This window comes from Colobus angolensis, unplaced genomic scaffold (assembly GCF_000951035.1).
Source record: "Colobus angolensis palliatus isolate OR3802 unplaced genomic scaffold, Cang.pa_1.0 Scaffold12, whole genome shotgun sequence".
Classification (NCBI taxonomy): Eukaryota; Metazoa; Chordata; class Mammalia; order Primates; family Cercopithecidae; genus Colobus; species Colobus angolensis.
The window spans coordinates 7,466,562-7,478,883 of NW_012113141.1; the positions used below are offsets into that span (position 1 = coordinate 7,466,562).

Genomic DNA, 12,322 nt, shown 5'->3' on the forward strand with positions numbered 1-12,322 from the left:
GATTACAGGCTTGAGCCACCGCGCCCGGCTTTATTTCTTCTTTTAAGTGAAATATAATGTCATAAACATTTTCCCATAATGCTAAGTTTTTATAACCATTGTTTTAATGGCCCCATAGTACTCAACCTAACAATATATCTTAATTTACTTAACTATTCCCCTTTGTTGGAGGAGTTATTTATGAAGTGTTTTAGCTTTTATAACTATCATCATAGTGAATACTTTTGTGAATATTGTTTTTATTACCACGTTTGGTATTACTGCTTATAAGGTGGTATATTATCAAAAGTGGAATTTCTAGGTATGACTTTTATTATGTCTCCTAACACATTCTAACAAATGATTTTCCAAAGAGAATATGTCAGTTTATATCACCACCTGCAGGGTGTAAAACTGTCTATTCCATTGTTGCATTCAGCATTATATATTCTTTCTTTTTAACTTGCACTATAATTAGGGAAAAATATCATGTTTTAATTTTTCAGTTTTTTTGATTACTAGTAAAAGTTGTATATTTTCATGTTTGGTTTCTAGTGTCAGAATCATAATAGTTTCAAATATTTTCCCCAGTTCCAATAACTTTATTTTTTTTCTATATAGATGTTTTTGTCTGTCTAACTTGATTCATATACTTCAGGTAACATGTTAGAGATGTGGCAGAGTTTTTTGGCTAAACACACACACATGTATTCTCAATGATGAATTTCTCCTATTATGCTCAATAATGCTTTCAAATTAGTTACTCTGGAGGAGTAATACAACATTATGTTTGTATTCTATATTGTTATTCTGGTATATTGTGAAAGCATATTATGTGAGTAATCCTAAAAAATTTTTTAAATCCAGAAATCTCCCTTAAATCTAGAAATTTTAATGATAGATTGTGTTTATGTTTCAAATATGCTTACGTAATAGTTTTTTAAGGTCTGAGAATTTATATTTGAATTATGAATTTTTTTTTCCTCTTGTAGGTTGGAAAAGAGACTGTTCAAACCACTGAGGATCAGATTTTGAAGAGAGATATGCCACCAGCATTTATTAAGTGAGTAATTAAAATATTCTTCTGTTGCTAAGCAAAATAATGCTCTTGTTAGGAAGAAAAAGTAGCTGATTTCAGTAACAACTTTTTTTTTTGGTATAAAACTTTTGTTTACAATTGAAATTTCAACTTTTTTGTCTTCTTTTTAAAAAACACTTCATTTTAGTCTTTGATATTAGGCATTTTTGACATAATAATTTTTTTTTTTCTTTTTTTTGAGACAGAGTTTCACCCTCGTCACCTAGGGAGGAGTGCAATGGCACGATGTCAGCTCACTGCAACTCTGCCTCTTGGGTTAAAATGATTTGCCTGTCTCAGCCTCCGGAATAGCTTGGATTATAGGCACGTGCCACCATGTCTGGCTAACCGTACCTGGCCGATTTTTGACATAAGACATAAGACCATGACTTTTGAGTTTTTCTTTCTAGGATGAAAAGTATTAAAGACCCGTTGTGACTATAGCATGCATGAATCTGCATTGTATACTAGGCACCTTTGCTTGGAGATAAGGGAATAATGGTAGATATAAACTTAAAAAAATTATTGTTTTGGCCAGGCACGGTGTCTCATGCCTGTAATCCTAACACTTTGGGAGGCCGAGGCAGGCGGGTCACCTGAGGTCAGGAGATTGAGACCTTCCTGGCTAACATGGTGAAACCCCATCTCTACTAAAAATACAGAAAAAAAATTAGTCAAATGTGGTGGCGGGTGCCTGTAGTCCCAGCTACTAGGGAGGCTGAGGCAGGAGAATGGCGTGAACTCAGAGGGCAGAGCTTGCAGTGAGTGGAGATCACACCATTGCACTCCAGCTTGGGTGACAGAGGGAGACTCTGTCTCAAAAAAAAAAAAAATTTATTGTTTCATATTTTCAGTTACGTTTTAAAATTATATATCTCCTAGTACTCCTAAAAATAATTTCCAGGCTTTTTGGGCTATTCTACATAAAACAAGCAGACATACTAATTTTTGAATACTTAAAACTTTTTAGGTTCTTATATTGTCTTTGATTAGTGGTTTTGTTCTATATGGCAGTCAAGTTGTAAGCAAAAGTAAAAGCTGATGTATAGGACAGAAAAAGTAGAACTCATAGAAGTTAGTAAGAATAGCATAAGACTTTTCAAAAAGAAGGTGTGTGAAGGACTTGAATAGCACCTCAAAAGAGGAAATGTAAGTGGCCAATATTTTATCTCAGTCATCAGAGAAGTGCAAATTATTCTATTATACACCCTAAATTAAGAAGCCTGATAATATCAGTTGTTGATAAGATATGGAGCAACTGGAATGTTCTTACACTGCTGTTGGGAATGTAAATTGGTGCAGCCACTTTGGAAAACAATTTGACATTAGTAAAGTAGAGGATAAGCAGTTCCACTCCCAGGTATGTTCCCTAAAGATACTTGTCCACATGCACACCAGCATCCATATAAAAAACATTTCTATCAGCATTGTTCATGATGACTCTACTGGTCTATCTAGAGTAGAATGGGTAAAAATAATCATGGTATAGTCAGAGATTGTAATATTAATCAGTAATAAAAAGGAATGAGGAATTTTCACTTAAAAATGGTTAATTTTATGCTATATGAGTTTCATTTCAATTGAAAAAAACAATGAGGCTGGGTGCAGTGGCTCACACCTGTAATCCCAGCATTTGGGAGGCCGAGGAGGGAAGATCACTTGAGCCTAGGAGTTTGAGACCAGCCTGGGCAATGTAGTGAAAACTCATCTCTACAAAACATTAACTGCATGTGGTAGTGTGAGCTGCTAGTCCCAGCCACCCTGGAGGCTGAAGTGGGAGGATCACCTGAGCTGGGGAAGTTGAGGCTGCAGTGAGCTGTGACTGCACCACTGCACTCCAGCTTGGATGACAGAGTGAAACCCTGTATCTAAAAATAAATAAATAAATAAAAAGACAAAAAAAAGTGGAATGAATGAATCTCAAAAATAATTGAGGGAAATGAAAGTCAGATAGATAGATAGATAGATAGATAGATAGATAGATAGATAGATAGATATGTAGGTTCCACTTATTTAAAGTTCAAAAATGGCCAGGTGTGGTGACTCACACCTGTAATCCCAGTACTTTGGGAGGCCAAGGCAGGTGGATCACTTGAGGTCGGGAGTTCAAGACCAGCCTGGCCAACATGGTGAAACCCCATCTATACTAAAAATATGAAAATTAGCTGGGCGTGGTGGTTCACACCTGTAATCCCAGCTACTTGGGAGGCTGAGATGGGAGAATTGCTTGAACCCAGGAGGTGGAGGTTGCAGTGAGCCGAGATCAAGCGACTGTACTCCAGCCTGGGTGACAGAGTGAGACCCTGTCTGGAAAAAAAAAAAAAAAGTTCAAAAACATGCAGAAATAAAGTATGTTGTTTAGACATGCCTATTTATATGGTAAAAAGATGAAGATGAGTAAGGAATAATGGTCACTACAGCCAGGATAGATACTCTCTCTGGGAGGGAGGAAGAGGTTTATACTAGGGAGAAGTACACAGGGGCATCTAAAAGTGGTAATAATGTTCTATTTTTGATTTAAGTGATGAGTTACATGGGTGGTTGTTTTATATTTATTCATTATATTATACATATGTTTATTTTCTCTATGTATGTTATATATCACAACTTTAAATAAAGCTAAAAGTGTTCCTTTATTTTTATCCTCCTTATGTTCTATTATTTTCATTCAACAGATGTAAAATTTTCACCCATATTGAAGTCTTCTTATTTCTAACTAACTTGAGTGGGTGCTTTATGCAACCGTGTTTCTGTTAATTCCATAAAATGTCTTCATGTGTCAGGAAGTAAGGTGCTAAAAGCATCTTTTTTTTTTTCTGTAGAGCCTATTTTGTGGGAATATCTTTTTTGTCCTACCTTCTTTGGACTTGGTGATCTCAAGGTTTCTTCTAGCTCTGACCAACAGGAGCCTATTCTGTTCACATGCCATCCGATCAGCCTGGTTATATATATATATATATATATATATATATATATATATATTTGAGGCAGGCTCTTACTCTGTCTCGCAAGTTGAAGTGCAATGGTGCAATCATGGCTCACTGCAGCCTCGATCTCCCAGGCTTAAGTGATTCTCCTGCCCCAGCCTCCTGAGTAGCTGAGACTACAGGTGTGTGCCACCATGCCCAGACAATTGTTAAATCATTTGTAGAGGCAAGGTCTCCCTGTTGCCCAGGCTGGTCTTGAACTCCTGGGCTCAAGCAATCCTCCTGCATTGGCCTCTCAAAGTGTTGGGAGTACAGACACGAGCCACTGTGCCCTGGTCTTAGGCTGTTAATATTAAGAGGAATCTTATGCTGTCAACTAAACATATTGTAATTAAACTTGCATTTACCTTGCATTGAAAACATAGCTCTAGCTTGTAGCAAGTTGCCCCTCACACCTTGGAAGGTACAGAGCATGGGGAATGAGTGAGTAGGGATTGCACTATCAGGTAGGTAGTTCGACTAGAAGACCCTGCAAACAGTTGTTTCCAACCATGACATTCTAGTCTATGAATATGATTTGATTGGTAAGTGGATTTTGTCAGGAAACTTATTTTTGCTAATCCCCAGAGACATATGCTGAAATATGCTATGTGCTCTCACAGGCTTCCTTGGGGACTTAGAAAAATTAAAAATGAGCACACCCTAGTTGTGATAAAAATTTCAAAAAATTTGGTCACTTTAAAATAAAATAAAACTTCATTTATCACCCTGTGTGGTAACTAGGGCATCAACCTGTTACTCTAATAATTGGTAATTTAAAGGAAATTAAGCATTTATCTTGCCTTTCCTGTACAAAATTTTTAGAGTAGCCCAATAGCCCTAGTTGTAAGGTGAATTCTAACCAATAAATGTGGAAGACATGACAGAATTAAAAATCATTGATCACTGGGCATGGTGGCTCACACCTGTAATCTCAGCACTTTGGGAGGCTGAGGCAGGCGGATCACCTGAGGTCGGGAGTTCAAGACCAGCCTGACCAACATGGAGAAACCCCATCTCTATAAAAATACAAAATTAGCCAGGCATGGTTGTAATCCCAGCTACTCAGGAGGCTGAGGCAGGAGAATCGCTTGAACCTGGAAAGCGGAGGTTGCGGTGAGCCGAGATCACACACCATTGCACCCCAGCCTGGGCAACAAGAGCGAAACTCCATCATTGATCATGTAATTGTTGACTTAGGTAAGGATAGTCAATGGATGAAACCATTCAGAAGTTTGAACTTTTATTTTGCCATGGGGAAAAACTCTGGTCTCCATGGTTAATCAGGGAAAAGTCATGTGTTATGACCAACTGAAAACTTTACTGAGCAGTTTTTTAAAAGTATATAATTTAATATGCCACACTTTGAAATGTTACTTGAAAATAGCCTTGAGTACAAACAACAGTATGGCTGTGGTTGTCCAACAAATTTGGGGGCAAATAAATATTCTATAATTGAAAACATGGGCTGGGCGCAGTGGCTCAAGCCTGTAATCCCAGCACTTTGGGAGGCCGAGACGGGCGGATCACGAGGTCAGGAGTTCGAGACCATCCTGGCTAACACGGTGAAACCCCGTCTCTACTAAAAAATACAAAAAGCTAGCCGGGCGAGGTGGCTGGTGCCTGTAGTCCCAGCTACTCGGGAGGCTGAGGCAGGAGAATGGCGTAAACCCGGGAGGCGGAGCTTGCAGTGAGCTGAGATCCGGCCACTGCACTCCAGCCTGGGCGACAGAGCGACACTCCGTCTCAAAAAAAAAAAAAAAAAAGAAAGAAAACATGGTGGAGGACTAGGCATGATGGCTCACACTTGTAGTCCCTGCACTTTGGGAGGCCAAGGTGGGAAGATTGCTTAAACCCAGAAGGTCGAGGCTGCAGTGAACTGTCGTCATGCCACTGCACTCCAGCCTGGAGTGAGACCCTGTCTAAAACAAAACAAAATAAACCGTGATGGATTTTCATGCTTTGCTTTTCTTGTTTTTCTATAGAATGCAAAATGAAGCAGAAAATAGTAAGTCTTGACTTGGAAAAGACAGGGATAGGGAGGGGGGAAACAGATGGAAGCAATTAATGACATCCTTGGAACTACTGAGTAGGACGTTCTTTTGAGCTGCTTGGTTGATGTTTAGAAATTTCTAGGGCATGACCGACTGAAACTTCCTCTGTAGTCTACTTTTGCAAGGATTTCTCAAGTGACTGCTTAAGCAACACTAAAGGCTAAAATATTTAAAAATTTATTGTTAGATCAGTCTGTACTCCTAGAATGTTAAGATGTCAAGGCTAGAGAAAACAAGATACTTGGCCTGTAGATAGATTTATACCTAAGCTATCTGATATATATTTAAAGATTTTTCAGGGAAAGATATGATACTTTTAGGATCTGGGAATCTCAAGATCCTATCACAGTCTATTTGTGTGATTGACAATTAAAGGCATATTGAAAAATGGGTTTAATACATTTAAAATGATGTAATTGTCGATGAGGAACTTCCAGTGCTCATGCAATTCCTTATTGTAAACGTGAGAACCATTTTATATAGAACAAGATTTGCATGGTCACAGCCTTTCTCTTGGGTGGAGCAAAAGTTATTTGATCCCTGGCTGCACTGGCAGATAGAGCTCACAATTTGCTAATTTTACCCAAGATTGCAGTAATAGCCACGGTGTTGCATAAGAGGTGTAGGGTTGCATGGCAATTGCCATGGAAACTGCCCAGACTGTCATAAACTTCAGGAGTGCAGCAGCTATGCTGCATTGTTGAAATATTGGTTAGACTAACCTTATAACCCTGTAAGAAATCATTTGTTCCTGGCTGAGTCCGGTGGCTGACGCCTGTAATCCCAGCACTTTGGGAGGCTGAGGCAGATGGATCACTTGAGGTCAAGAGTTCAAAACCAGCCTGGCCAACATGGTGAAACCCGTCTCTACTAAAAATTCAACATTAGCTGGGCGTGATGGCACATGCCTGTAATCCCAGCTACTTGGGAGGCTGAGGTAGGAGAATCACTTGAACCCGGGTGGTAGAGGTTGCAGTGAGCTGAGATGATGCCATGCATTCCAGCCTGGGTGACGAGAGCGAAACTCTGTCTCAAAAAAAAAAAAAAAAAAAAAAAAAAGAAATCATTTGTTCCTTTTGAGACTGTCAGCAAGGGAGTCAGCTACTGTACTCCATGTTTACATTTTGTATCACTGTCAGTTGTCATTTTCTTTGTCATCATCATCATCAGACTGCTGTGGCAGTAATGTTTTATGTATAATTGATTAATGGGCTAGATATGTTCCTTGGTTAATTATTTACTCATTGCCTTCTATGTGCCTAGTGTGCTAAGTGCTGTTTATAGAATAGTAGTTCTTACCAGTGTGTAATGAATGGTCACTTGTGAGATATATTGCAAATAATATGTTAACAGTAATAAAGTGCCAGAGGGTACTAATGTTTTGCTTTAAAAAAAAACTGAATTGAGAGGCCGGGCGCACTGGCTCATGCCTGTAATCCCAGCACTTTGGGAGGTCGAGGCTGGGGGATCACGAGGTCAGGAGAGCGAGACCACGGTGAAACCCTGGCTCTACTAAAAATACAAAAAATTAGCCGGGCGCGGTGATGGGCTCCTGTAGTCCCAGCTACTCGGGAGGCTGAGGCAGGAGAATGGCGTGAACCCGGGAGGTGGAGTTTGCAGTGAGACAAGATCGTACCACTGCACTCCAGCCTGGGTGACAGAGCGAGACTCCATCTCAAAAAAAAAAAAAAACCGAATTGAACATATTTAAGTTCACATGTATAATAATATCCCTCTCATTTCTGCTCATTATGAGTTTATTTTTTTAAAACTTTAATTGAAATATAATATGCTTGTTATTATGTTTTCTTTAGTGGGAGTGAAATTAGTGGAACTACAGCTATTGTGACTGGAAAGTGTGCATAATCCCAAGTAGACCCATGGGGCTATGCCATAAACGTGAGTTTTATTTTTCTATGTATGATGGTGGAGCAAAGGTGGAAACGCTACTGCAGAGAAATTTTGTAAAAAAGAAATATTTGAAGAAGTTTCCAATTAAAGAGCTATAATATAGACTGACTTTATGATAGGAATTCAGAGAGAGAGCTCTCTCATTGTAAGCAGGAATAGTAGAAAGAGCGTTTATGTAGGAAGTGGGGCTTGGGAGGATGGTTAGATGTAGGGAGGAAGGAAAATACTCTAGATGCAATGAATGGCCTGACCAAATCATGAGGGCCTGTGGGGAGAGGGGCACATGGTGGGGGTGGTAGGAACTAAGCTTAGGTAGGTAGGTTGGGAAATAGTGAAGGTCCTTAAAAGCCAGGCAAAGGAATTTAGAATTGGGCAGCAGGGAAGCTTTGTAGCTGAAGAGCAGTAGGAGGACAATATGAAAGCATCTTCAGGAAGATTCATAACCAAATACAGAAGGAATAGTAGGTGCTAGTGTTGTAACAGAATAAGCTGGATGTCAAACTGACCAGATTTATTTTCTGTTAGTGTAGATTTGCTTCAGATTGACTCCTTATTATAGGTGAGAAATGTTTATAGCAAACTATTTTATTTGCCTTGGAAAAATTGTCATTGCTGTATACAATGGAATTTCATTCTTATTTCTGCAATGGAGCAGAAATGAATAAGGAAGGCAATTCTTGGACCCGATCCAAGGATGTTCAGTACTGAATGGATCAAAAAGCATCACTTCTGAGGTGGTCTTGTGATATGAACTTGAAAAGGGCATGGTGTGCATTATCTGTTGGCAGGCAAATGACAGCTTCATTTCAAACTGGACAGTATTGTCACTTTCTGCCTCAGTGCTGCTCTGACAGTCTGCTTGAGTCAAAACTTGGATTGGTTCACCAGCTTGGACTATTTTTGAAGCATATTGTAATGTCTAGGCTGACTGAATAAAAGAATGTTCCCAAAATACCATGTGAAAGGATGTACTACTGCTACATGATTGCCATTAATCACATTTCTTGGGAATTTTTTGTTTTAACCCTTAAACTTTATTAGTTAAGAACAGTTATGTTATTTACTTGGACAAATTTACCATAATTTATATTCATGCACAAACAAGAAATTTGAGAAGGATTAAAATATGCTTTATACTTAATTTAGATCTCTTTTGACCTAAAGTAATGATATCACATTTTTAGGTCATCAGGCCTTGTAGCTTTTTCTTTGCTTGTGATCTTGAACACTCAAAATAATTTGTGATGAAATTTGTATTTTTAAACACACTTGTGGGTGAAAGTGCCCAGAATATCTTTTTTTAATAATTAATTATTTAATCATATCACTTACTGCCCTTTGTTTGCCTGGGGCTAATGTGTGATTGTGTGTGTGTGTGTGTGTGTGTGTGTGTGTGTGTACTGAGTTTTGTGGTCCTTTCTGTTGCTACAGTATTAGAAGATTTTTGTCTCTTAATGTGGATGTCCAAGTTTCTGTGATGTAATCATTGACCTCTGCCAGCTGCCTTGCTGCATTTTTGACCTAGAGCAAGCACTCAAACTTTAAATAGTTCACCTTTGGACTTGCTACATAAAACATAATTTAGCACTACTGTTATTTATTTATTTATTTATTTATTTAGAGACAGAATCTCGCTCTGCTGCCCTGGCTGGAGTGCAATGGCGCCATCTCGGCTCACTGCAACCTCCATCTCCCAGGTTCAAGAGATTCTCCTGACTCAGCCTCCCGAATAGCTGGGACTATAGGCATATGCCACCATGACTAGTCAATTTTTGCATTTTTAGTGGAGATGAGTTTCACCATGTTGGCCAGGCTGGTCTCGAACTCCTGACCTCAGGTGATCTATCTGCCTCGGCCTCCCTAAGTGCTGGGATTACAGGGATGAGCTACCGTGCCTGACCTAGCACTACTGTTTTTTTTTGAGACAGAGTCTTGCTCTGTTGTCCAGGCTGGAGTGCAGTGGCGTGATCTTGGCTCACTGCAACTTCTGCCTCCCAGGTTCAAGCAATTCTCCTGCCTCAGCCTCCCAGTTAGCTGGGACTACAGGCATGTGCCACCACGCCCGGCTACTTTTGGTATTTTTAGTAGAGACGGTTTCACCATGTTGGCCAGCCTGGTCTTGAACTCTGCTCAATTTCTTCAACACCTTCTATGAGCTGGGTATTTTAAGTTGTGTTATTTAATCTACTTCATTTTTCAGATGAAGAGAAGCTCAGTAAGGTGTTGAAAGTTTCTCAGTTCATACATGGCAGAGGTAGGATTCTAACCCTGAACTGTTTGATTCCGAGTATGCTCGTTCCAGTATGCTAAGGTTCTCATTCTTCTTTACAATAGTCTTTTTTTCTAACATAATAGTTATTGTGAGATTTAAATGAGTGAAATGAAATATGTGAAAATGCCTAAAACAAACAAAAAGAAACATTTGGTGATTATGATGCAGGACAGGCAAACCCCCAAACTGAGGCTTAGCCCAAGAGGTTTCTTGACTTTTCCTAGGAAAGAATTCAAGAGCTAGCTGGTGGTGTTAGCAACTTTTATTGAAGCAGCGGTGTACAGCAGCAGCAGCAGACGCACTGCTCCTGGTGGAGCAGGGCTACCCTAGAGGCAGGGTGCCCAGAGTAGCAGCTCAGAGGCAGTTCTGCATGCTCATATTTATACCCACTTTTAATTATATTCCAATTAAGGGATGATTTATGCAGAAATTTCTAGAAGGCAAGTGGTAGCTTCTAGGTTGTTGGCTTGTTGCCATGGAAAGGGGCAGTAACATCTGGGTGTTGCCATGACAGTGGTAAACTGACCTGACACCCTGGTGGGCATGTCTTATGGGGAGGTGCTTCTACCCTGGATCTGCTTTAGCTAGTCCTCTATGTGGTCCAGTGTCCAAGCCCTGCCTTTGGAATTGAGTACTGACTCCTGCTTCAATTACATATTAACTTCCTTCTATAGCTTCTTTTTTTCTTCTATAGCTTCTTAATTATTGTTTCTTAATAGTTTTCTCCAAATAAATGATTCAATTCTTCAGTTCCTTTTTTTTCTGAGACGGTGTCTCACTCTGTACCGCAAGCTAGAGTGCAGTAGCATGATCTCGGCTCACTGCAACCTCCCCATCAAGGGCTCAAGCGATTCTCATGCCTCAGGCCCCCAAGTAGCTGGGACTACAGGTGTGCGCCACTACTCCCCGCTGATATTTTGTATTTTAGTAGAGACGGGGTTTCACCATTTTGCCCAGGGTGGTCTCAAACTCCTGAGTTCAGGTGATCTGCTCACCTTGGCCTACCAAAGTGCTGAAATTCCAGGCATGAGCCACCGTGCCTGGCCCTTCAGTTACTTTTTAAGCTTTTCTCAGAGATTTTTAAAATCTAATTTGTAGTCTTCTGTAGTAAGACTTTTTTTTTTTTTTTAAATTGGACCATGATTGCTTGTTTTTATTTAATACCCTTTCTTTCTGTATCTGTTGGGTGGGTTACACATTTTTTTATCCTTTACTCTGTTGAGATAGTCTATGGTTTACCACATGAATATAGATTTGCTGATAATGAACCATTCTTGCATTTCTAGGATAAACCCTACCTGGCTGTGGTGAAGAACATATATATATAGTGCTGAATTTAATTTGCTAATATTTTAAAAGGATTTTGCATTTTTGCTCATGAGGGACCTTTATCTGTAATTTTCTTTTCTTATATTCTTGTCTAGTTTGGGTATCAAGGTTATTTTAGCTTCATAAAATAAGGTCTTTTCTAGTTTTTGAAACAGGTTATGTAAGATAAAGATTATCTGCTCTTGAAAGTTTGTCAAAACTTGCATCTAAAACTCTGTATCTGGTGGTGTCTTTGGGAGGAAGAGATATGACTAAAAAGAAACTCAGTTTTGTTTTATTATCTAAATCAGGTTCTAAATTCATTGTTAGTCAACTGTGGTAATCTGATACTTTTCTAAGAAATTGCCAATTTTATCCAACCTTCCAAATTTATTAGCATAAAATTCATAATAATCTATTCTTTTAAAAATCTCTGTTGTATCTAGTTATATCACATTTCCTATTCAGTATTGCTTATTTCTGCCTTTTGTCTTTTTTTCTTATCCCTCTTGTTAGAGATTTATCTGTCTTACTAGCTTTTCCCACGAAGATCTATTTCATTAAATTCTTTTCTCATATTTATTATTTACTTTTCTCAAGTTTATTATTTGAATACCTTATTTTTAATATTTCAGTCTTTATGTTCATCTTTCTTTTCTTTTTTTTTTTTTTGAGATAGTCTTGCTGTGTCACCTGGGCTAGAGTGCAATGGTGTGATCTCAGCTCACTGCACCCTCTGCCTCCTGGGTTCAAG

General features: G+C 39.0%; 1 protein-coding gene across 3 annotated transcripts in view; it reads left to right on the top strand.

The window, feature by feature from the left end:
* Window positions 1-12,322, top strand: part of VCL (vinculin) — a 130,474-nt gene that overhangs the window by 51,987 nt on the left and 66,165 nt on the right. For all 3 annotated transcript variants that reach the window (XM_011928347.1, XM_011928359.1, XM_011928368.1), the window contains exon 2: window positions 972-1,042. In XM_011928347.1, coding sequence (XP_011783737.1) covers window positions 972-1,042 — 71 coding nt within the window. The remainder of the gene's footprint in view (window positions 1-971; window positions 1,043-12,322) is intronic.